This window comes from Sebastes fasciatus, chromosome 1 (assembly GCF_043250625.1).
Source record: "Sebastes fasciatus isolate fSebFas1 chromosome 1, fSebFas1.pri, whole genome shotgun sequence".
NCBI classification, from domain to species: domain Eukaryota; kingdom Metazoa; phylum Chordata; class Actinopteri; order Perciformes; family Sebastidae; genus Sebastes; species Sebastes fasciatus.
Genome location: NC_133795.1, coordinates 10,638,347 through 10,665,834, shown reverse-complemented (window position 1 = coordinate 10,665,834; position 27,488 = coordinate 10,638,347). Strand labels below are relative to the sequence as shown.

Here is a 27,488-nt window from a genome sequence, read left to right as displayed (position 1 = left end):
CACACCCTCACTATGGGCTGTTTCTTTATGTCGGCAGGTGAGAAACACTATGTGGCTAATCCTTTCAACACACCTGACACTTCCACCTGATCCCCTTCACTCCTCTAGGAAGGCTGTAGCCGAGTAGTTCTATATCATGATAATGATGATTTTTCAACCAGCGATTATGACATTAATGCCAGCTAGACAGAATAAAGCTCTGTCTGTCATGACAATACTGTACTGGACTGAAGGCCACTCCATCACTCTAGATACTGTAGATTTAACAGATACCTGCTGTCTTCAGACGGCTGTAAAGAGTCACCCGAGTAAAGGAAAGGCTTTCAGTACAGTTCTATTGTCATGACAGACAGAGCTTTATTCTGTCTAGCTGGCATTAATGTCATAACCACTGGTTGAAAATCAGCCTTATCATGATGTCGAACAAATTAACTAAATTACATATTATACCAAATAGACTAGAAATTATTGAAAAGCCTCATAAACCACCAAACAGAATACAGAAAGTTAGTGATTTCAGTTTTTTAGTGAACTGTTGGATTTATTATGTACAAAAGTGCTTACAATGACCTGAAATAACCTGCTTATAAGGGAAGCTGAAAACTGTTGTATTGTTTCATGATTGCTCAATAACTGTCTCTCAATTATTAGCTTCTAAGGGCATAACTCAGGGTGAAGGAATGAAGGACTTGGGGCTGTTCAGTTGTTGTTGCACTGTTTTGTTCCTTGAGGAGGTGATTCGGTGACTGTAGATTTCTATATAGTCACATTGTAATAATCTCCGGCAGCATTTGGAGTGCCTCCCCCCTGTCCTCGCCCTTGAGTAGTTACTCAAGGGCGAGGACAGGGGGGAGGCACACGGGACTGCATGTTCTGTTCTTTTCACAAGGTCACGGGAGGATGGAGTCAGAAGAAGAAACAAAAAAGAAGATATGCAGCAAAAACATCACGTGCCATAAGATCATGACTATTGATATTGTGTAAACCATAAAAACGCTGGATCAGGGATAGCTCGGGGTTCAGACTTCGCGAACTGACCCATGCATTGTATGTTGTCAGGGACACGTTGATTGGATCCAGAATTCTGTAAACTCTGTTATCTTACTTATGCAACATTAATTGTTCGGAATAAATTGTATTATTATGCTTTAACCCGTCTGTTTGGAAAATCTCTTTGTCACACAAGATTAACCAACACGTAGCTGTGCCCTGACCTCTTGGAGGTAGAGGGCCGGTTCCTTCAGAACTCAGGCTGATTAATCCTCATATTAGACTATGATGTCTGAAGGTTGGCAAACATGCTGATCAAGCATACTTCTCTATCATTGATCATGTTTATTGACTTGACTTTTCATCTATAAATGCGTCAAAATTGAAAATTTGACTGAAAAGAAAATCCTTGGGGATTGAGGAGTAGTGACCTCTGACCCCTACGGTGGGTAACGTCACAGAAGGCCCACTCATAAAATGCACTGACTTCACTGGTACCGAATCTCCCTCCAAACTAAATTGTAAAGCTGACGGCCCCTCAATATGAACTGATCAATACAATCAAACTTTATTGTCCACCAGGGTGGATTTTTCTCTTCGGCTCACAAAACACAGAAAACAACAGACAGCAGTTAGTAAAAAACAGAGACAGGTTATGTTACACATTAAAAACAGTTCGTGTCAGTGTCTGTGGCTCAGATCTGCTCAGTCACTGTGTTGACTTAAGAGTATTGATGGCATTTGGGATGAAAGACTTTTTAAACACATGTTTAGTTGCCAGAGGGGCTCTATAGCGCCTCCCGACTGGCTGAAGAGAGGATGGGAGCTATCTGCCAGGATGCTCCTCGCTTTCTTCCTCGTCCTTTCTGTAAAAAGTTGAGTCAAGGGCTTTTGGGGTTTACCACCTATTTTGCCTGCCATTGACACAATCCTAGACAGTTTATTCTTCTATCTACAGTGTAGGTGACCGTACCAGGCAGGAAGGTTAAAGGTTAAAATCCTCTCAACAATAGTTTTGTACACTAATTCTAAAATCTGCCGGCTGACACCGAGGCCACTAACTTTCCTTAGAAGATAAAGTCGCTGTGAGCATCTCTTGAAGATATACTCTGTATTTTCAGAGAAGCTCACCTGGGTGTCCAGGACTGTACCGAGGTCTTTAAAGTGTCCCACAGTTTCAACATGTTGGCCATCAAGTGAAACTGGCTCTGTGATCAAATGTTGTTTTGTGCAGCACATGATTAATTCTTTCTTCTCAGCCACATTGATTTCTAGCTGGCTAGTGTGACACCGTGTTTGAAGGGCTGTAGTGTGGGCCAGATAGGCAGCTTCACCTAGTGGGCCTGTTTCCTGTAAAAGGCCAACTAAGGCCATGTCATCCACATACTTAAACAGTCTAAAATGTTTCTCATTGGTCATAAATTCATTAGTAAAAAGAGAGAATAGCACAGGGGAAAGAACACAGCCTTGTGGGCAGCCTGTCTGACATGTTCTCCCTGACACAGACCCTCTGATCCACACAACTAACCCTGTGTTGATGTTGAGATCAAGGAGCCTTTTCAGGAGAATATGCGTCTTCATTGAGTTAAAAGCTGAGCTAAAATCCACAAATAAAGCTCTGGCATAACCTTTAGGATGCATAAGGTGTTTTGTGGACGGTGTTAAGCAGAGTCGGCGTCGTCTGGGACTCTGTCGCTCTTATTTAAGCGAACTGGAGCAGATCTAGCTTAGTAGCCACTGTGCTGGTCAGGTGGCTGGCAAGAACTCGTTCCATGGTTTTACACAATATGGAGGTTATTGCGATGGGCCAAAGATCATTTGGCTTACTTGCGCCTGGCTTTTTTAGCACAGGCCTAATTATTGTGAATTTCCATGATTTTGGCACAGTGTAGGTGTCTAGGATATATAACTAATTAGGCTTTTTTAGGTACAGTATGTATTTATTTAGCCTATTTATCTTCTATTACCTCGATCATGTGCTTAAATAATGTTACACTTTTATAATATGACCACACTATCTTCTTGGCTTTTATTTTGACATGTTTGCCTTCACTTCCTGGTCACGTGACTGCCGTTCTCCGCTCCTCGATTCAGAAGAGAAAATGACAGAAAGAAACTTGAAGAAACTAAATCGGATCGTTTTTTTAATTTGTTTTTTTTCGTTTTTCGTTTGGAAACAAAAAACAAACAGAGCACCACGTGATTCCGTTTTTCGTTTGTGGTTTAAAACGAAAAAACGAAAAACCCACGTGACTTCCGTTCTTCAATTCAAAACGAATAATGAGAAAAGGAATTCGCAAAAACAAACAAACGGCCCGGTTTGGGTTCGTTTTTCATTTTTTGATTCAGAAACGAAAAAATAAAAAAACTTTTTTTCCTTTCTGAATTCCAAAGGAAAAACGGAATATCCGATGATACCCAGACCGTTGTCCTCTAGTGGGCGAAAAGCTGCACTGCAGTTATTTAGGAACAAGACTGGAATAAAAAGACTCAAAAATTCCATCTATTTAAAAGGTATACGGATTAATTATGCACTGAAAAAGCAAAATATACCAACTTCCTGGCACAACAAAAGATACATTTCTTTTCCTGTTTTCCCAGCTTTTGAAAAAAAAAAAAAGGAAAATGTTTGATATTTGATATCCACTGTTGGATAATTAAAATTTCCTGCAATTGATCAATGCCCAGAAGACTGAAATGTATTGTTTTGTTAATGTTATTTTTTAATGTGCTACTAAATAAATTAAATTAAATCAATGTTTGTGGCTTACAAGGACAAATAACTATGGCATAAATCTAGATTTATTAAGATTGCATATCTATAGACCATGAAATCACCCATTTCATCAGACATGTACATACAGGCCTAATTAAAGCAGTATTAATAGATATTTTGTTGTTTTTACTGTAGAAATTATTATTGGTTGTCTGTTGTATGTATGGATGTATGGACTGGGAATGCTACAAATTAATTGCCCCCTTGGGGATAAATAAAGTTGTCTGAACTGAAATGATACAGTTATCACAACGTAAAATGCTCAATGATTTAATAAGTCATCAGATAAACCATTCAACTGAAATATGAAATGAAAGGGTAATTAATACTCATTATTTGCCTAACTTAAAATCAACACCAGTACAACTTGTTGGAGTTTGTTGCCCTCTAGTGGGTGAAAAGGTACACTGCAGTTATTTCGGAACAAGACTGGAATAAAAAGACTCAAAAGTTCGGATTAATTATGCACTGAAAAAGCAAAATATACGAACTTCCTGGCACATCAAAAAACCAATTACTCTTCCTCTTTTCCCAGCTTTTGGAGAAAAAAAAAAAAAAAGGGTAAATGTTTGATGTTTGAATTTTGATATCCACTGTTGGATAATTAAACATTTCCTGCAATTGATCAATGCCCAGAAGACTGAAATGATTTTTGGTGCAGCCATACAGGAAAGTTTTCAAGGATACTCGTTTCTCGTTTGCATTGTAAAGATCATTAAAACCAGATGTGTTTTCTTTATGACTGGAGAGCTCTTTAGCACAGCCCCTCTGAGCTGAAGGTTGTCTATCAGCTGCTACTAGGCGACTGCTGCTGAGGATTTTAGTCACACCTACTTTAGGTAGATGAAGCTGGCTGGATGCTGGATTCCTCTTTCATTTCTTGGTGAGGACTAGACTAGACTAGTCTAAATAAACTCCCCTCTGTGCCATGGTTTGGTTGGGTATCTTGTGCCACACAGTCTGGGCCATCTCCACGGCTCTCCTGGCTCTGGTTGTGCGGTTCCAGCGCAGAGGACCCTGGGATCCACAAGCCTGCACGGTGCGGCTGCAAGGGAAGACCGCTGTAGTGACAGGAGCCAACACAGGTCGGTGCCACTCTAATATACAGGATCATGATGCATATCCTCCTGGGAACACAGTTAAAAAGTGTCTTCCAATTACTTTTTTTTGTGATTTCCTTCCTATTTAGGGTTAAAAGAAAACCTTAACAATTTAGGCTTGTTAAACTTTTTTTTTTATTGTCCACTGTAGTGGACTACAGGACTATTTCAGTGTGAAAAGACTATAGCTGTAGAGTGATATTAAACCAATACATTCAAATTGATAAAAAAAAACAACACATGCCATATCACTGGAAAGCCTAGGCTGTCCTCTTTACATCACACCAGGGTTTGATAGAGGAGGTCAAAAGAGTAAGAGGATATGCATGTGGAAAATGTCCACTACAGAGGACACATGTCAATGGGCTGGGTCTCAGGAGGATATACAGGACTGCAAGGGGCATGCTTTTAACGATGTGAATGTGGCAAAACTAAGTGGAATAAGGATGGCTGTTTTCTGTGTTATGGCATTTCCTGAAAGATCCAATCTTGTTAAAGGAAACGCCTGATCAGTTAATGAATCAACAATTATTTTTATTCCAACAGGAGCAGTAAAGAGTGCTTAGAAAAACACAACAGTATAACATGTACTCAGTGGTGGAAAGTAAGTACATTTACTCAAGTACTGTACTTATGTACAATTTTGAGGTACTTGTACTTCACTTGAGTATTTCCATGTTCTGATACTTTCTACTTCTACTCCACTACATCTCAGAGGGACTTATTGTACTTTTTACTCCACTACATTGATTTAATAACTTTAGTTACTTTACAGATTCAGATTATTAATACAAAACATAATAGATGAATAAATGATGTATTATTATTGATTAAACTACCCAGCAGTATATAAAGTCATTAAAATTAGCTCCACCTTTACCAGCTGCAACATGAAAGTGATGAACACATTAATGCATCAATAAGTAGAATTGTCAATATTTGTTTTATTGTTAGGTTTCCATTAAAGGGACACGCTTTAATGGCAACCTAACAATGTGAATGTGGCAACACTAAGTGGAATAAGGACGGCTGCTTTTGCTTGTATGTGGTGATTTGATATGGTAGTCATTATAAAATAAACTCCATCTATAAATGATATTTTCCCTTCTTTCTAAAGCCCTGGATCAGGCGTTTCCTTTAACAACAGATTGGATCTTTCAGGAAATGCCTTATGAAGGAAAGATATCCTGACCTTTCTGTGACCATGAATAAATTAACACACTATTAATGATTATCCTATATTAAAAAGCCCTTGTCGTCCTTTTCTTAAACAGAATGTGAACTTTAACTTTGTGTGTATATTTGACTCTTATTTCTTATAATGGCTCTGGGTGTTTTGGCTAAATTAATCATTGTATTCGTGAGTATATGAGCTGCTTAAGAGCAAGATATAAAGATCTGTTTGGTAAATAGACATAAAGCAGAGAGTGTGACGGAGGTGCAGGGAAAACCTGCTCTGCTGGATGAATTTCACAGGTTTATGAATTGATTTGGCAGCAAGAACTATCATCTTGAAGATATATCAAGTTTTTACTTTAGCAGTAACACAATATTAGTTCCAGTTTCTTTGCTTAATACCTCATTATTATATTATTACCTCACCATTACACACCATTGTGCCGCCTCAAATAATAAGAGATGGTCTCTCTCCCATGCACTTGTTTCACTTTCACTAAATGTGCTGTGTTATCTTTCTTTCATTATGAGTATACAGCATAGAGGTGTATATATTTTTACTAAATGCATATTGTATGTATATGGTGTTTTTACTGTAAGTTTTGTACAACTAGATTACAGGGTACAAGCCTCATTGTTACTGTATTATCATTGTGAAGCACTGCCCTTTTTAAGGAGTATGATTATGAGGATTTCAGGATTTCCTCTGGCCTCCAATGATGAACATTTTGATCCCTTTGAGTCCTCTACATAATATTAACTTTGGCAGGTTTTACTGGTTTCATTGTTCAGGTTTATTTGTATAGCAGCATTTCATAACAAATAATGCAAAGTGCTTCACACGGTCATTTAGAAAGCAATGGCATGCATCACAGGAAATATGGAAGAAGACACACAACCCCCATGTCTACGTCAATGGAGATGAGGTGGAGGAAGTGAACAGTTTTAAGTTCCTGGGAATCAGCATCACAAATGACATGGTTATCAAACATCGCCATGTAGTGAAAAAATGACTGTAAAGGAAACTTAAGAAGGCAAAATCCCCCTGCCAAGTTCCTGTTAACTTTTACAGAGGAGCAATAGAAAGCATCCTGACTGGTGAAATTACAAACTGGTATGGAATTTGCACGGACCAGCATAGGAGGACTCTGCAGCGGGTGAATAAAACCAACCAGAACATCATCGGTTGGCATCATTGGTTGTCACCAAACAATATTAACAGACAATACCCGCCCCAGCAACATCCTCTTCGCCCTGCTGCTGTCTGGCAAGCAATACAGACAACCAGACTACAGAGCAGCTTCTTTTCTCAGGCTGTGAGACTCAAATCCACCTCATCTTCCACCATAAAAAAAATGGCGTTCTGTTTTTTGTCTCTTTTATAGCATAAAGGAACTACAAAAGGCATTTCATTGTGCAACCCTGTGTGATACAATGACAATAAACGAACCTTGAACCTGAGCTTCAGTATAGTTCTGCACTCTTAAAACAGAAACTAAGTAGCTTGAAAGGAAGTGTGAGTGAAATCTTGAGAGAATTGCATACTATTGTATCTGTGACCACTCATCTCTGCTTTAGCTTTCTTCAGTTTTCAGGAGACCTGAAAAGCAACATCAACATGTATTTACAGAAAGGACAGAGCACTACAAAATAAAATTGAATTTGATCGCATACATGGTACCAAGTCACATATTGGTGCCGCCGGTCTGGAATGAAAGCTAGTCCATGTATTTACCAGATTTATCAAAGAACATTTCTCTCATGTTAAACAAGAAATTGCATTTTAAAATCCTTCCCATTTAATATGGTAAATATATCAACCAAATGATCAAGAAAATGGGCATTGTTGCCAGATTGGGCAGTTTTCTACGGCAGCGTATTACTGCCACACCAGAAAAAAACAAAAAACAGTATCACGTTATAACATGAAAAGTTTGTTGTTATAACAAGATGTATTTTCACATTATTACGACATACAGTCTTATCACGTTGTAATAAGAAACTTCTCTTATCATGACAAAAAACTTTTCTTGTTATAACAATATACTATTTATGTAAGGGATAATGTACAGCGAGCTGGTCAATGACCTGCTAGATGTACATTATCCAGCTTATTACACGGCTATTTACTTAAGAAATCAATAATTTGACACAAAAACGGTCCTCCAGAGTCTGACATCAGAGCTGCGCCCATAGCAACGGTCTGTTATACATAGCAACGGTCTGCTATAAAGAAATAACAGACCGCAGAACGCCGTGATTGACCAATCAGAATCGAATATTCAACACAGCCGTGTAATAAATTGCTATAACGTGGTAACTTAGTATATTGTTATAACATGAAACGTTTTATGTTATAACAATAAGTTATCACAATTTAACATGAAAAGTTTCACGTTATGACAGGATAAATAGTATATTGTTATAACAAGAAAAGTATCTTGTTATAATGTGATAAGTTTGTAAGTTGTAATAACGTGAAAAACATCTTGTTATAACAAACTTTTCATGTTATAACGTGATACTGATCCGCTTTTTTTTTTCCATGTGGCAGCGTAGTTTTCTGCTCACTTTTTATTTAATTACAAATTTACAGTCATAATTCACTTAATGCACTTCTCAAAATAGAAGACAAGAGGACAAAGTATCACAAATAACAGATGGGAGGCTATAACAACCAACAACAGTGGTACAATAATTTCTACACAGCTCAGTCAGAACACATCATGGAAGAACTTAGTTGTTATGAGCAGCAAAGCTAAACTGGACCGGCAATTATCTTTTCCAAACACTGAATTTCCTGTTCACTTTCTTATGGGCGGCCCCACTTCTTCCAATCGCCGCTCACCACCAAGCATCATATTGGAAGGCATGAGATCAGACAGCATGATGCCCGATCACTCTACAGAAGCTGTTTTTTTGTTTTTTTTAAAGGGTCCATTCACCAAAACTACAAAACATAAAACACATTTTCCCACTTGACCTGATTTTGAGATGCACTTTTTTCATAGGGACTATGACGTGATCAGAAGTGTTACTCCGTTCCTCTGCTGCTTCAGCCTGTACCTCCCCAAATATATCCAGGCAATCCTCAGTGACCTAAACCTATAGACTGAAGCTCTCTCTCTTTCAAGTTTGCCAACAAAAAATATTTTGGTCTCTTGGACCCTATAACAGTGTCCACCTGACTCACACAGTAAACCTGGCTAAAGAAGGACATCGTTGTGACGTCAGCTATTCGTGGTTTTAAACTGTATCTCCAAGTTAGGAATCCGACAGCTGTTAAGCATTAACAGATGGATATAGGTTTCTGTTTGGTTTGAAAGATGATGGACGAGAACAACTTGGATCCTTTCTACATGTCCATCTGCACTTGTCATTACATATATATTTAATTATTCCATTCAGGACTGTCAAAGTTAACGCGATAACGCATTAATGCAAATTCATTTTAACATCACTTATTTCTTTAATGCATTAAAGCAACTTGCGATTTTTAGGTTGTGGCAAGATTAACCTCTTAAAAATTGGACGGCCGCTATTGTATACGTCTTTCAAAGGTTGTAGTGGGCTCAGTTTTAAAGCTAGAGTGAAGATACTGATCATATGAAAAGAGAAAACCTAAGGAATCCATTGGTACCAACTATGTCATACTAACTTGTTGAAAAAGAGGCTAAATAACACTCCAAACTTACACAAAATTTTGGTGAGGAAAAACTGTCATGGACATTTTCAAAGGGGTCCCTTGACCTCTGACCTCAAGATATGTGAATGAAAATGGGTTCTATAGGTACCCACGAGTCTCCCCTTTACAGACATGCCCACTTTATGATAATCACATGCAGTTTGGGGCAAGTCATAGTCAAGTCAGCACACTGACACACTGACAGCTGTTGTTGCCTGTTGGGCTTGAGTTTGCCATGTTATGATTTGAGCATATTTGTTATGCTAAATGCAGTACCTGTGAGGGTTTCTGGACAATATTTGTCATTGTTTTGTGTTTTTATTTGACTTCCAATAATAAATATGTACATACATTTGCATAAAGCAAGCATATTTTTCCACTCCCATGTTGATAAGAGTATTAAATACTTGACAAATCTCCCTTTAAGGTACATTTTGAAAAGATAAAACAAAATGTGTGATTAAATAGTTTAATGGATTGACAGCCGCAATTCCATTACATAGTTCCCAGTGTTTGAAAACAGGCTCATGTGGTCCTTAGTAAAAGTAAAGGTGGAGATTGAAGTCAACTTAAAGCTGCATTAATAGATTTTCTTTTTTAGTGCAGTTAGTGCACAGTGTGTTCATCAGAGCTTGTTTACTGAAAACAGCTGCAGCTGTAAACACAGTTGACAGGAATGGAGCAGAAAACCAGCAGAGCAACTGCATAGTCATGTGATAATTATCTTTTGGTTTCTCACTACATGCGGTGCCTTTCATGTTAGGCGTAGCCATTTGATCCATTATTAATAGGAAAACAATGCTGCCACCCCATAAAGCACAGCAGGTATTTGCGTGGTGCTGGAAAACTTTAAAAGTTATGTTGAAGAACCAAATCTCAAGTCACAAATCTGTGCAAAAAAACCTCTCCTGCCACTATTGGACAGACCTTTTATCATCTCAGCCTGACCTAACTTGAACCTACCATCTGCTCGAGTTAGCATGAGGTCAGCGACACCAATACAAAGCTGTCAAACAATAAAGACTAACAATCAAAGCAGTATACGACTCACACCCACGAGTGCACTGATTTTAACAGAATGTAATTTACTGCAGTTTAACCTCATTGCTGGAAATAGAGCCCGTAGTTTCAAAAGGTCACCCGTTGCTATCTGCCATATTTTTGTCATCAAGTATTGCAAACTAATTTTTGCTCTCTTCCAATCTGCCAGGGATCGGGAAGTTCATTGCCTTGGACTTTGCACGTCGCGGGGCCCGTGTAATCATGGCCTGTCGAAGCAAGGCCCGGGGGCAAGCAGCACTTAAAGAAATCAAGGAGAAGACAGGAAACTCTGACGTCCACCTACGTCTGGTGGACCTGTCCTCTCTGGACTCTGTCAGGGAATTTGCCGAGGGGATTCTCGAAGAGGAGAAAGCTCTCCACATCCTCGTCAACAATGCTGGAGTATCAGGTGATACATGATTAAGTCTTACAGCTGCACTGGGCAGTTTTATATTCAATGGGCGTTAACCCCAGATACAATATAACAATGCAATACCACAATGTCACTGGACGTTTCAGCTAAATCAGTGAATGAAACCATTATGAAAAAAACATTCCAAGAAAAGAACATCCAGTCCCACTGAATGTCACACACACATCTGGAAGCAAGGAACAAGACATGCCTCTATGATGTTGGAGTCTGTAAACAAAAGAGTTTGGCATACTGACACCCGCTGCTGTTTACTGGAAGTAATCCAACACAGACACAGCTCCAAAATGCCATCTAACCTGTCATTCATCATCAGAAATGAAGCCCAGCAGAAGGGTTAGTCTCTCAGACTTGACAAAGCCCCCAGCAAAGTAACAGAAGGCATTTATGCAGCTGTTCAGCATGGAGGGTAGTACTTTCTCTCCATGAGCTTTATGTTGGTGGACCTTTCAATTTTGCAATATGTGTCCAGGGACTGAATAAGACAATGTCCTCATTATTGACAAAAATAACGGTGTGTGAGGTGAAGGTTAAAAGGATGGTATAGGTGTTTTGAAGTGGGGTCGTATGAGGTACTTATCCATAGTCGGTGTATTACCTACAGTAGATGACGGTCGGCACGCCCCCAGTTTGGAGAAGCAGACAGGAGTTACAGCACGGAAGCAAAGCAATAGTCTGGTGTGAACGTATTTTTAGCCACCTAAAGAAAAGCCCACCTAAAAAAATCAATATCAGTTTAAGTGTATGCTATACTTAGATTATTTTCACCGATTTACCTTGCCGTCAGACAGCTATACAGTCTATGTGTCCGACGGGGAACTGAAGCCGTTATCTATGCTCGTGTCAAAGCAACCAGACTCCATTGAAAAAAAACAGTAATTTTAGATTCCGACTAGTTAGTTTGTGTTATTGTGTGATGTTGGTTAGTTCGGATTCACCATAATAGCACAAACAAACTGATCGAGGCAGCGGTAGACCAGCAAACCCCGTGTTCTGCGAGGTAAAATCGCAGGTTATTTCAATGGAGTCTGGTGGCTTTGGTGAGAGCATAGATGGATACAACAGCTTCAGTTCCCCGTCGGAAAGGACTGTCTGACGGCAAAGTAAATTAGTGGAAATATTCTATATGTAGCGTACACTTAAACCGATATTGATTTTTTTTTTGGTGAGCCTTTCTTTTAAGTGGCTAAAATGAAAAATGTTCTGCCTGCCCCGTCCACAGCAGGACATCGCTTTGTGTCCGTGCGTTAACTCCTGTCTGCTTCTGCAAACCGGAGGCATGCCGACAGTCATCTACTGTAGGTAATACACTGACTATGGATAAGTACCTCATACAACCCCACTTCAAAACACCCAAACTACCCCTTTCAGATACAGGTTAGTTGTAAAGTACTCCTAAGTATAGAAGTTTAAATGGATTTGTTTTGTGCATATTTTGTTTTATATCTAGACTAATTAGTAAAATTCAGTTGTACTTTTTTTCTTTCAATTCTACCATCAGGTGCGCCCAGGCAGATAACCAAAGATGGGTTTGAATTTTCTTTTGCCACCAACCATCTGGGACCATTTCTCCTCACCAACCTGCTGCTGGGTAAGACTCTGCAGTCTCTCTTTAATACAGCAGGAAATGAAATGACGATTATCTGTCATCATCATGGCATACTTAAAATGTTTTCTTTTGTTTTCTCTCTCTTTCCTCTCCTCACTCTGCGTGTCTCCGATTCTCCACTCCAGACCTGATTAAGCGTTCAGCTCCGGCGCGGATTGTCAACCTGTCCTCAGTCAACCATAAGAAGGGTAAAGTGGACTTCTCTCATTTTCATGGCGAGAACCTCATTTATAACTTTGATAGCGTCTACAACCACACAAAGCTGCACAACGTCATCTGTACCACGGAGCTGGCACGCAGGCTGGAAGGCACAGGTAAGCTAAAATCATCCATTATCATCCAATGGACTATCATCCATTAGTATAGCGATTGCATGGTCTTTCCTGTTGAATAAGTACTGCAGAAAGTCAAGTCAATATAGCCAGTCCGATTGCCAGTTTCCAGCCCTATCACAACTTAAAACCCATATTAAATAAAACAAACAGCCCAAATCAATAAAAAAGCCCTGACAGAAAGCTGTGTAAAACCATCAAATGCGCAATAGAAAAAAAACATCAAACATATAAAGCTTCTTATCTGCATTAAATAACCGCAGATCAAATGTTAGATAACTTGGCTATCACAACCCATGAAGAGTGAGTTAGGACAGTCCAAAGACATGCAGGTTAGGTTATTTGTTCACTTCAAATTGCCCGTACTGTAGGTGTGAGTATGAGCATCTGCCGACCTGCCCATGGTTTACCCTACCTCTGCCCAATGTCAGCTGGGATCGGCTCCAGCCCCCCCGCGACCCTGAGTAGGATAAGCAGTTACAGATAATGAATGGAAATATTGTTATTTTACGGTATATGTTTTTCACAATATTTTCAAAACCCCCGCCAAATGTTAAGACAATGGAGTAGAAGCGCTGCTGGGTCTTCGTGGTAATCCCAATTATCAACAATTATTGCCAAGTAAAATAAAAGCATTTTAAATTTTGTTCAAACACTACAGTGTGCCTTGGATTATTTTTGAGGGAGACTTGTATTTTGTACTCTTTTGAGACCATATTCCACTCATGCAAGATTGAACCCCGCCAAATGTTGAAAAGCAGCCCAAATTTCATCTACCAGCCCAATGCTATTTTTCCCACCGAACTTAATCAAAAGTAACCCAATTGGGTATAAACCAGTCCAATCTGGCAACACTGGCCCTGTATTTTGAGAGGGAGAGTCCTGATTGGAGTATTAAGTTTAGAGCGATCAAACAGGTAGGAAGGGTCGTATCCATTCACAATTTTTTAAGTCATCAAGAAGTCTGATCTGACAACAAAACGTTTACCTAATCTGTAATGCATTCATACACCTTAGCTTTTACCCCAGAATTTAAACCATATATACACATGAAGTTGATTATCACTTGGCCTTAAAATGAAGAAAACAAGATGCACTGCCATATAGGCTTCCCTACATGCCAGAAAAACGTTCTGCACGCTGGTGTCCTTTTAATCAAACACATACAGCTGTGATCTGATCAAACCTCAGACTGTATGTACATTTTTCAAAGAAATGAAATGAGAAATAGTATTTTTTTCTGTCTTTTAAACTTAAAGTCTCCATAAAGGATGCTGACGGAGGCACACAAACATTCTGGCTTTTAGCGAAGCAGCTGATTTTTTTGTGTCTGTCTGTGTGTTTATGTGTATTTAGGTGTCACCGCAAACTCTGTCCACCCTGGGATTGTCATGACAGAAGCGTTGAGACACTATCCGTTCATGATCCGCTGTATTTTCAGCCTCATTGGATTCTTCTTTTTCAAGGTGAGTAGCCTACATTGATGCATTTTATTGCGGAGTCACTGTCCAGATCAGATAATCTCTCCACTGTCTTGCAACTGTTCAGGTTGGATGTGATTGGATGTGATTGTTGTTCAGGAACGTCCTCCTGTTATATAAATGCACTCTCAACCAGCTTGCAGCGAGTGAAAGACTGGTTTGCAGAATCATTATTGTGAATTTTTGTGAAGTCACCCGTCACACTGATAGTCTGCCTGCTGAGCTCGCTCAGTGAGACGGGTACCAGGTTCAGGTATGTCTGCTATTCCCTCAACTGGGGAGAATTACTCCATGACAAACAGAGCAATTTAGTATTAAATAAATACACTTCATTAAAGGCATGTGGCCCCGTTGAGAGAGTTGACGGTTGAGAATTGAAAAGGAATATATCATTAGGCACGAACCTTGATTACAAGTCAGGATGTTTGCGTATGAGCATGTATGAATCAGTGTCTATGTATGTGTGTGGCCATGTTGCAACAGCTGGCTGAAATTGTGTCTAATAGGCCTCTTTTTCATGGAAGACATTTTGACTTATCGTAGTAGGAAATGTTTACAGATGTAGCTGATGAAATGAATGATGGCTGAATTCCATTTATCTGATTTGATTTGGGTTCCTGGTGTCGTGCACGCTGACTGACTCTCACTGGAACACTTGAATAGAACAGAGTCATTGTTTGTGTTTTTATTAGGGCTGTCAAAGTTAACGTGATAATAATGCATTAACGCAAATTTGTTTTAACGACACTAATTTCTCTAACGCATTAACGCGATTTTTAGGTTGTAGCAGGCGGGTCTTAAAGGTAGAGTCAAGATATTGGTATCATATGAAACTAAAACACCTAAGGAATCCATTGGTACCAACCATGTCATACTAGCTTGTCGGGAAGGAGGTTAAATGATGCTCTCAAACTTTTGGCGAAGAAAAACTGTCATAGCCATTTTCAAAAAGATCCCTTGACCTCTGACCTCAAGGTATATGAATGAAAATTAGTTCTATGGGTACCCACGAGTCTCCCCTTTACAGACACGCCAACTTTATGATAATCACATGCAGTTTTGGGCAAGTCATAGTCAAGTCAGCACACTGACACACTGACAGCTGTTGTTACCTGTTGGGCTGCAGTTTGCCATGTTATGATTTGCATAAAGCAGCATATTTGCCCACTTCCATGTTGATAGAGTATTAAATACTTGAGGAATCTCCCTTTAAGGTACATTTTGAACAGATAAAAAAGTGTGATTAATTGGCGATGAATCGCGATTAAATATTTGAATCGATTGACAGCCCGAGTTCTTACTGGTGCTTTTCCTTTACTATGACAAGTCAAAATGTGTGCTGTTAAAAAGGCTTGTTGTCTGCGGTAAAGATCTGATCTTTCAATGATTAGCTTTGACAGTCAGAACATTGTGTTCCTTCTCAATGTGCAAGCCAGATGACAATCGTTAGAAACCCCAGGAAAACAAGATTAGGTATTTCCACATGCTTCACAGACCATTAATTGTGGAAATCTGCTACTCAATATAGAACTTTGTAAAAGCAATCATTGTTCTGAGGAATCCTTTGTTCTTCAAAACAGACTTTGTCCAAGACTTCCAGTTAACCAAATGCAGAAGTCAGTCCTTTGTTACTTACTTACTTTGGAGCAGTGTTTCTGTGGGGGAGAGTAACTCCCTTTGGCGTGGACTTTGGGCTTTTGCAAACTTTTCTGACCTTTAACATGCACCAAAAAACTATAAAACACACTAAAGGAAAAGGGAAAAAAGGCATAAAAGCATAATAGCTCCTCTTTAACATCAGGGCAGGGATTACACTAACTCTATGAGTGGACAGTTTAGCCATAGGCTATTTAGCTAACCAATTTTATTCGGAGGGCATCCAAACTGGTGTTAATAATCCATAATCTATTTACACAGGAACACTGTGTGCACACTGCGGTAAGCACAGTAGGTAAAAGTTGAACTAAGAAGTTGGCTAACGAGGTTTGGTTGAAATGTGTCCAATTGAAAAACTGATAAGCAGTGTATGCTCAGCAGACCCGTCACATTGTGTTTTTGTGTATGTTTATACAAATTACTCTGGAATTCATTCTGTGTCACATGTAACCATGGCTACACACATACACACAGCTTTCACATCTGGGATCTATCACCAGTTTTTGTGTGTTTTCTTGCACAGATTTCAAACTCTTGCACTTATCCTCCTGATGTTCATCTGTGATGTGTAGCTGTAGGGGCAAACTATGTTTAAAGAGGACCTATTATGCTAATTTTCAGGTGCATATTGTATTTTGGTTTTCTACTCGAACATGCTCAAAGCGCTTTACTTTTCTCATACCGGCTGTGCTGCAGCACCTCTTTTCACCCTGTCTTGTCTGAAATGCTCCCCCCAGGGGAAAGCCCAATCAGCTCTGATTGGTCAGCTGGCCCACTGTTGTGATTGGTCAACCGAACCAAACTCTTCGGACTCCGCTCCAGCTCGGCTCGAACTAGCTTTCTTTGAGGGCGTGCGAAACTAGTCACTAGGCAGGTATTATGCGCCGTAAATGGACGGTAGAGGGACTTGCATTTATACAGCGCCTTTCTAGTCCTCCAACCACTCAAAGCACTTTACACTACATGTCAGCATTTACACATTCATACACACATTTATACACAGGCGGTGCCACCGATGGAACAGCCTTCGGTAGCAATTTGCGGTTCAGTATCTTGCTCAAGGACACGTCGACATGTGGACTGGCACAAGGGACTGATAGAAGTTCCAATAATTGACACAATCATTTCCCTTTACTGACCTCCCGATTGGTGGGCGACCCGCTCAACCTCTGAGCCACAGCCTACTCTTGTGCAAATGTGTTACTTGTTGACATCACCACATTATGGAAGAAAAGGCAGGACTTCAAGCGAGGCGTTTCAGACAGTTCAGGAGAAGTTCAGTTCAGGAGAAGTTCCATTAGTGACACAATCATTTCCCTTTACTGACCTCCCGATTAGCGGGCGACCCACTCTGCCTCTGAGCCACAGCCTACTCTTGTGCAAATGTGTTACTTGTTGACATCACCACATTATGGAAGAAAAGGCAGGACTTCAAGTGAGGCGTTTCAGACAGTTTTCTGACCTTTAACATGCACCAAAAAACTATAAAACACACTAAAGGAAAAGGGAAAAAAGGCATAAAAGCATAATAGCTCCTCTTTAACCTCAGGGCAGGGATTACACTAACTTCCCGGTTGCATATTTGTCATTTTTGTTGACTGCACTCTAATATTTCTTCTTCATCGTTCTTGTCTTCCTCTCAGTCTCCAGAGGAGGGTGCCGTGAGCCCAACCTACTGTGCCGTCGCAGAGGAAATGGAGGGGATAACTGGGAAGTATTGTGACAGCGACTGCAGCCTGGTTCTCCCCGCCCCTTTAGCTCGAGACGCTGCCCTTGCAGTCAAGGACTTTGAGATCTGCGAGAGGCTGACGTCGAAGCTCTGAAACAACTATCAGGCAAACGGAGGCTTGATAACAGAAAAGGGGTCAAATTCCGCCGTCGTATTACTGCACTTCTTGAATGAACAATTCAGACATAATGTGTCTTTAAAATCATCAGGTGGAGTTTCTGAATAGATTTTTATAAGTAATTTGAAGGGAAATTAACTGTTTTTAAGAGTAATAAAATATACAAAGTTTGTCACTTGCATAAGTGTGAATAACACTGGTTAATCACTTACTTTTCGTATCATGAATTCTGTGAAATTGGTGAATAGGTCAAGAAAGTCACGTGACTTTCATTCAGGTATGTGAATGATTGAAATGAAAGAGCTTCCTGTTACATGCTGACACCGTGTGGCCAACTCTCGCTGACATGCTTCCTCAGAAATGACAACAAAAGAGGTTCCATTAAGTGACACAATCATTTCCCTTTATTGACTGATTCATTAAAACACAATAAAACATTTGAGCATTCAGTGCTTTTTGAAGAATTTGTACAGCGTTCCTCCCCCCGGTGTCTTCGGCCTCGCTATTTGGCTGCAGAGACGGAGATAGCGGGAGAACAGTGTGATCACAAAAGAGGGTTTTAATCACAGCGATATCACTTGTTAAGTGTGTGTCTGCTAATCATCTTTGGATAATAAAAGAAGATACAATGTCATGTTGTGTGTGTGTTTTTTAAAACAAATATGTCAGACTACATCTCAAACACTTGTACCTTGCTGATGATCCTCCACTATTTCATGGATGATATCTTCGAGCAGCGGAGCCACGTGGTCTAACTGTTGAGGTGAGAGACGGACAGCGATCTCCACTGTTTTATCCTGGTGCACAAACGAAAGAGGTGTTAATAACTTGTACTCAATTGACACAATTCTTTGGTGAAAACAGCAACGGTATTGGGGGTGAAGGTGGTGTGTGTGTGCGTGCTCACAGGATTTCCAACATGTTCCACCTGAGGAAGTTGGACTGTAACCTCTTCAAACTGACCGTCCTCCGATCGGGGCTCCATGTCCTTTCTACCTTCTCTCTCCTGCAGCAAACAATAAATGAAAACATACTGTAATACAAAATGGACTTCAGTCATTCTTTCATTGCATACAAGTACAAAGAGCCACAATACCTGTCTTATCAGTAACTCATTTGTTTCCTAAGCCACAGACAGTTTATCAGCTTCTTAATATACTGATTCGACACTGCGAGCAAACTCCACTTGACCTTTTTTTTGTAACTTTATCATTCAAACTAAAACAGCAAACTGAAAAACTCATGAGAATTGTGAGTCTGGATTTGTCATTTCATCTTTCCTGGTGGATAAAATGGACAAAATACTACTGTAATTTAAAAAAAATTAATCAATATTGATGTGTTTTTTGCTACTAGGGCTGCAACTAACAATTATTATTTCTATTATTTATGAATCTGCAAGTTATTCTCTCAATTAATTGATTATTGTTTGGTTATAAAATGTCAAAAAATGCAGAAAAATGGCTATTAAAATTGTCCAACACTCAAAACCCAAAGATGTTCAATTTACTTTAACAAAATACAAAGAAAAGAAGCAAAACCTCATAACCTATTCATATCTAAAAACTCTATATTATGTAATATCATGTTACATAATCAAAATGACACTCATCCAGAGAAACCACAGGACAATATAATGTAAGACAAAGCTCTAATGGGAGTTCAATGTTCGTATGATTGCACTGAAAAGACATCAGACGTCACTATAAAACGTCTGCTCGCTGTCCAATCATCCAACTTTGAGCTCCCTACCTTCATCAGCATCATCTCCTTTGGACTGAAGAAGGTGATGTGTCCGTCCGTCCTCTCGGCCAGCAGCGCCAACAGGCACGCCAGCACCAAGCAACCAGCCACTGCTCCGCGCATGCTCATTCTGCTTCGTCCTGGACAACGCACACACACACACGCACATATACACATACTGTACATAGGCATACATGCAGTAACAGCATAGGTTCGTGTACAGTACAGTCAGTGTTTCCTCACCCAATAGGGGTGAGTGGCACTGAGGTCAGGCCGCTTACATAAATTAGGGAAGGCTTTTTAAAGCAGTGGGAAAGAGAGGAAAATAGTTCAACATACAGTATTTGACATGAGGTGCCGTGTGTGTGTGTGTGTGTGTAGAGACAGTAAGTGAGTTTAGAGTAAGAAGGACACAGGGGATCCCATGTCATTATGCAAGGGAGACGTTGACAAATAGATAGTAGATAGGGAGAGAGGGAGGAGGAGGAGGGAGAAGCTTGGAAGTAACAAACAACAAACTGCTAAGAGATAAGAGGCCGGAGTAGACCAGCCATACTTACAACAACAAGACAGCTCTGTGCACAAATGTGGGAGAATGAAGACAGGAAAGAGTAGCAGAGAGCGTGGGGGGATATCCCCGAGAGACAGAGAAGCAGAAGAAGCCATATGTTACTCACTTGCTGTGTCAGCTTTGGTCAGTTGTTTAAGGAAGTGTGCTTTAAGATGAGGAGAGCTCCACCGGTCTGAACAGCAGCTTGTCCCAGTCAGCCTTTATATCGAGCCCTCTCCTGGTCCCTAAGCTTTTTACTGTCCTCCCTCACATCCGCTCCTCAAGGCTCCTTCAAGCACTCTCGCCCATGCTCCTGGAAACACACATATTACTCAGGAATCTGGCTGTTTTTTTTCTTTTATTAGGGCAGTACACTCAACATGCTTTGTAGGTTCTTTGACAAGATTGACAAAATGACACTTTGATGAGCACGAACAAGTTCTCAGATTTATACACAAGGAGAATATAATTGTTGTTTTTTTCATTTCTGGTAAATTTTGAGATTTTGGGCTATTTTGCTTCCATAACATATCTTCTTTCAGACTAGTTGAAAGAAAACATCTAAAATACACATTTAGGTGTTTATTTGACAACACTTTGTCTATTTGCGTCTGTAGATTTCTCCTAAATTCACCAAAAGTTAGCATTAGAAAATGCCTCATTTGCATATTTAAACATAAACTTTCAGAAAACTTGTAATACGAAAAATAATTGTCTTAATGTGAATAATCAACTGGGAAAGTTTCATGGTGATATCTGTTAGTTAAACATTTTTACCCTGTTTATCTGTAGTGTCTTGCAAAATGTGTGGAACTTAACAGTCCATATTATACTCTCAAAATGTGTTTTTTCTCAAACTCTGAGCCACAAATCTCCGCTTCAGTAGCACTTTCATAAACCAAACTTCCCAATTTCATTCCTATCTATATTCTGAAGGTATTTACCAGGGGGTTTGTTTAAATATCATTCATAGCCTGATTTATAGTATCTTACTCTTAAAAACATGGCGAAAATTGATTTTTTTTAAATGTCTGTTGACAGTATTTTCTGATTTATTGAGTGATAAAAAGAGATATCCAACATTCCCTCTGTAGAAACCTTTGACTCTAATGTGTCAACAAAATTAAACAAGAATTTTAAACCTGGATTTATCCAATGTTCAGATTTCTGTTCTGGAAATGTATGCAAATTGGCCCATATTTGATAAGATAATGCCTCATTTGCATACTTAAACATACATTTTCAAAAAACCTATTGTATATCTATTAGTAATACCCTATTCACCTGGGGTGTCTCCCCCGTTTTGGTCTTTAGTCGACTAGTAAATAATTAAAAGAAGCAATATCACTGTAGAAATATTACAAGTAAAAGTCATGTTTACTTCAGTAAAAGTAATAAATAAAAATTAGCATCAAATTATACTTAAAGTAAAAAAAGTCATCTCATTATGCAGAATGGCCTGCTTCAGGATAATGTATATAATATTATTGGATGATAATGATTCATGCTTTAATGTGTTCATCACTTCAATGTAGAAGCTGGTAAAGGTGGAGCTAAATTCAATCACTTTATATGAAGTTTATCTGCTGCGTAGCTTGTGAATTTCCCCCGGGGATCAATAAAGTTTTATCTTAATCAATAATATTACATCTTAATTTATTTGTTGAATATATGTTTGTATTATTGATCTGAACATGAAAAGTAAATAGTAACTAAAGTTAGTAAATAAATGTAGTGGAGTCAAATGTGCAATACTGGCCTCTGAATTGTAAAGAAGCTGAAAATGGCAATTCTAAAGTAAAGTAAGCATACCTCAAAATACTACTTAAGTACAGTACTTGAGTACTTCCTACTTAGTATGTACTTAGTTACTTTCTACCACCATATTTGTGTGAGCTACAGGACACACACAGTATGTTCTACACATACTGAATATGTCTGATGTGAATTATTTGTAGAATTGGATGAACAAATAAATCACTTTTCAGTCTCATATATTTATATTTATCACATATGACATTTGCAGTAATTTAACCTTCAAACAAACTCAGGAAGAAGATAAAACTACTTTGTTCATAACTTATCTTAAAACAGACTAATTGAGAGGTAAATCTGTATGCGACTTTAATATGCGTCTCCTATTTAAATACTGAAAAATATCATTGTGATTAATATACTGGGACTTTAATTGTGAGCGTGTGTGTGTCTGTGTATAGCAGCCAGGAGACGATCTGTCCAAAGAGGTCTGTCATAAATTCTCTGCTCTAAACTAATATCCAACACATTGCGACGTTTACGACCTGCCAGGAATTTATACTTGTGTACAAATAGACCCGCATGCATCTGTTCCTTGGAAACCTCATGACCCTAAAGAGCTTTAACAGTGCTTTTTTCCTACATGACACTTAACCGTTTTCCTACATGATGGGGAGATGTTATTGCGGTCCGGGTTTATTCTGTTGTCAGAATACTCTGCAGGAGTGGACTATTAAAAATATTCCCACCATTGTATCTGGTTTATTGCAATTCAAGGACACGAGCACAGCTCTGTATCTCTTCTGAAGCACCACAATGACGCATAAGATCTTGTTACATTTTTCCATCACCTAACGTTCAGTTCTTTATATAATGTGTTTGTACTTTCATGGAATTCCCTTGTACTTTTTTTAATCAGCCCTTTAACCTTATAGTCATTATTTTATTTCAAACACAGTGTTGGAGCCAAAATCACTTCAAATGTGTTACAATTACTGATTACTGACTGCATTTGTATTGGAATTAGGGATGCACCGATACCGATACCAGTTCACATACTGGGCCGATACTGACTCATATAGCTGGATCGGATATCGGTGACAATGGGGCCGACCTATTCAATAAAGCTCTATGTTAATATACTACAGACATTATATACGGTAATTTTAATTCCTGATTAAGTTTTGACCAACTTGTCACGGGGTTAAAAAGGTTTACAGTTGAATAGTAATTCTTGTTAATTTTGATGATTTTTTACTAAGTTGCTGGTGTATGATTTATTATTTTAAATTTATATCTAGTTATTTATTGGTCACATTTTGTTTTACAAAGTTGGGAAAGCATTGTTTAAAGGGACTATTTGTAACTTTGTACGCGCATAAATGTAGCGGGTCGTCACACATGCGCGCTCGCATATGCGCGTTCGCGTGTAGCCGCTGTACCCTCCTCGTCTGCCTGCTCGCCTTCAATCAGACAGCACAGCTCGCTCCACCTCTAGACGTGAACGCGCGTTCACTCCACACTGCAGAAGAGGTAGTTTAGCTCTGAGAATATCTAGTGAATGTACAGGGGACGTTTGTGCAGAAATAACTGCTGCAGCTCCTCCAGACCAACAGAGGTTTCCCGTGTCTTGTGAGGTGACGGAGCTCTACAGAGATTTACGTTGTCTTCTCGTTACCGACCGGGTGCCGGTGTCTCCTCTGCTCTCTCCGGCTGCGGGCGGAGAGAGCAGGGAGACACGCTGCAGAGCCCCGCTGCCTCAGCCTGCACTTAGGCAGGAAAAGCCAACACTAGGATCAGATCTAAATCATGTTCATGGAGAGACCTTCGTCTGGTCAGCTAACATTACTGCCAAGCAGCTGAAATATAGAGTGATATTGTGGTTTTAGCTGACTTGTGTCGCCTCACTGTTTTGATTGATGCTCGTTCAGGTATATTGAGAGCGAGCAAGCGCGAGCTTGACGCTGACTTTTGTTGATTTCACGGCCACAGGTGTCGCTGTTAAGAAGCATTTCTGAAAGTTACAAATAGTCCCTTTAAGTCAAGCCTGATGTTGCCTTACACATAAAAATATTATCCCAGTCAATTCCACACAGTGAGGCATACAGCTTATTAATTAAACAATGGTATCGGATCAGTACTCGGTATCAGCTAAAACCCAAAGCCCAGGTATCGCTATTGGTATCGGGACTGAAAAAGTCGGATCAGTGCATCCCTACTTGGAGAATAGTTAATTGTATGTCTTTGGGTTTTGGACTGTGGGTCGGACAAAACAACACATTTGAAGATGTCACCTCGGACTAATATAAGACCTCCATGTGTATAAAAAAGAACACATCAATGAGCCACACCATTGCACTGGATGACATATTCATCTCCTCACCACCCAAACATCGGACTGTTCCAGCTGCTGCGGTCAGGCAGGTGCCTCCGCAGCCACGCTGCAAAAACAGAGAGACTGAGGCGGAGTTTCTTTCCCCAGGCCATCAGAACTGTGAACTCTGACCTCTCCAGGGCGCTCACCAAGCGCCACATGTTGCCCCCCTTACCCACACACACACACACACATAGGGCTGAATACAGAGCATACACACACACACTCATCACTATTCTATTCACTCGCTTATATTTATATTCCATATTTTCTATAGACCCCTCTCACTGTAAATATAGCTATTGTCTCTACAATTTTTACAACATTTTGAAATTATTTGTATAGTTGATGTTGTTTTGCACAATCTCGTGAGAACAGCCACTTTACATTTCACTGCACATCCTGTATTAGTACGTGACAAATAAAACTCTTGAATCTTGAATATTCCTTCATTACCATTATTTATTTTGACTCAGTCCCACATACACATCCTGCTGCAGTAAATATCAATCAACACGAGACTTATCCTTTAATATTTCATTTTTACCTCAATATGGTAACTTTCTGTTCTGTAACATGCATGCATGCTCTGTCTGTAACCAGCAGGTGGAGAGAGTTCTCTGCCTGCTGGTCTCGCGGTGTTTGACTCATCTCGCGTTATTTGAGTCATGAGGCATTTAGCTGAAACGTGTGCTCTCCTCAGTCTTTCCTCTGAGGTGACGGAGCAGAGCAGACACGAGCTGCTGCTGCTGCACAGATTTCACTAACTATGGTAAGAGAAGAGTCACGATGGGTGTTTAGTGATTACATAGTTTATCTTTATAGTTTACAGTTGAAGACTCTTTAAAATGACTGACTATTTAACAACAGAAATGTCTCTTTTTATACGTTTTCTAATGTGAGGCCTTTACACAGAGCTAGTTAGCCTCCCATGTTGCTAACATTAGTCATTAGGATGTTTTTCTTTAATTTAAACTAGTTTGGCTGCAACTACAAACATTATCATGTTTATCAGTCTCAGTCAAAGAGGTGAAACCCAATTATTTTAATGCAGTCTGTTGTTTAAAGGTAGTATTCTTGCGCTGATGTCAGCAGCTAGCATGCTAGTTAGCTTCCTGGCTCTGTCCCGCATGGGCCCAGGTCAACACGTGGGTTCATGACGACACGTGGCTGCGTTTAGATAGATACGTAGATGGATAGGAACTTTATTAATCCCGAGGGAAATTCAAGTTTCCAGCATCAGTTCTATAGTGCAAAACATGTTAGTAAAAAAAGTTAGTAGTATAAAGTACATGAACGCCATTTCTGAAGGTAAAGATGATTTCCTAACTGTTGGTGTTTCCTCAGTTGTAATGATGTTCAATATCTGTCAATCCACTGAGTTACTGTGCTGACAACCCCATGTAACCCTGAACAACTGAGGAAGGCCTTTTTATTTCTTTCAAAGCCACAACATTGTTTATTTTGGAGGGAAAAAATACAAATATTTGTTTAAATCAATAAATTTACTGCTAATTTAACATTTTACAAAAAAATACCAGATATAAAAATACAAGGAGATGAAGAAAACTGTTAAAACTGAATATAAGTGCAGGGTAACAGCTGTGATACAGGACAAGCTTAGTCTAAATTGATCAAATACTGCACTTTACTGTCTTGTTTTTATTATCCTCTTAATATTTTTTTAACTTATACTTTTATATTCGTTTTTATCTTATGCACTTTGTGCTCGTATCTTGCTTTTATATATGTAAAGCACTTTGAATTGCCTGTGTATGAAATGTGCTATATACATAAACTTGCCTTGCCTAAAGTGCATTATCTGTTTAAAAGTTCTCCTAAAGTATTAGGATCACTAAACTGAAGTCAGAATAACAGTATGAATAATTATTGCATTTAAATGCTACATTGAATGCTTGACACGAGTTAACGTTAGCAATGGTGCTACTTTTACCACGTGGAGATTGGAAGCACACTTTAACATTGCACATTAACATTGTTTGTTGTAGTAAATGTTACCATACATCCATAGTTGTCTGTTTCGCATCTTAATCTATTGCATTTAAATGCTATATTTCATGCTTGACATGAGCAAGTTAACGTTAGCTATGGTGCGATGAAAAATAACCACGTGGAGATTGGAGACACACTTAACATTTTGTGTTGCAGTAATGTTACGATTTGTCGAGAGTATGTCTGTTTCGCTTCTTAATCTGTTGCATTTACCTTTTCGCAGGTGCTGTTGCACGTGTTGTACGAGCATGCGTCCGGCTACGCGCTGTTCGCCGTGAAAGAGGTGGAGGAGATCGGCATGCTGCTACTTGACAGCCCGAGTTCTTACTGGTGCTTTTCCTTTACTATGACAAGTCAAAATGTGTGCTGTTAAAAAGGCTTGTTGTCTGCGGTAAAGATCTGATCTTTCAATGATTAGCTTTGACAGTCAGAACATTGTGTTCCTTCTCAATGTGCAAGCCAGATGACAATCGTTAGAAACCCCAGGAAAACAAGATTAGGTATTTCCACATGCTTCACAGACCATTAATTGTGGAAATCTGCTACTCAATATAGAACTTTGTAAAAGCAATCATTGTTCTGAGGAATCCTTTGTTCTTCAAAACAGACTTTGTCCAAGACTTCCAGTTAACCAAATGCAGAAGTCAGTCCTTTGTTACTTACTTACTTTGGAGCAGTGTTTCTGTGGGGGAGAGTAACTCCCTTTGGCGTGGACTTTGGGCTTTTGCAAACTTTTCTGACCTTTAACATGCACCAAAAAACTATAAAACACACTAAAGGAAAAGGGAAAAAAGGCATAAAAGCATAATAGCTCCTCTTTAACATCAGGGCAGGGATTACACTAACTCTATGAGTGGACAGTTTAGCCATAGGCTATTTAGCTAACCAATTTTATTCGGAGGGCATCCAAACTGGTGTTAATAATCCATA

The 27,488-nt window shown here is 39.4% G+C and overlaps 1 protein-coding gene and 1 long non-coding RNA gene across 2 annotated transcripts; one reads left to right on the top strand and one right to left on the bottom strand.

Moving 5' to 3' along the window:
• Positions 1 to 555: 555 nt before the first annotated feature.
• On the bottom strand, positions 556 to 964 carry LOC141763275 (uncharacterized). Its single transcript, XR_012593073.1, has 2 exons — positions 846 to 964; positions 556 to 812 (listed from the first exon to the last, which is right to left on the bottom strand). It is a non-coding gene; the product is annotated as an uncharacterized LOC141763275 (long non-coding RNA).
• Positions 965 to 4,515: 3,551 nt separating this feature from the next.
• On the top strand, positions 4,516 to 18,757 carry LOC141763964 (retinol dehydrogenase 12). Its single transcript, XM_074628825.1, has 6 exons — positions 4,516 to 4,851; positions 10,938 to 11,177; positions 12,700 to 12,789; positions 12,933 to 13,121; positions 14,496 to 14,605; positions 17,920 to 18,757. The coding sequence occupies exons 1-6, from the start codon at positions 4,695 to 4,697 to the stop codon at positions 18,097 to 18,099; spliced, it is 966 nt and encodes a 321-aa protein (XP_074484926.1). The 5' UTR covers positions 4,516 to 4,694; the 3' UTR covers positions 18,100 to 18,757.
• The last annotated feature ends 8,731 nt before the right edge of the window (positions 18,758 to 27,488 follow it).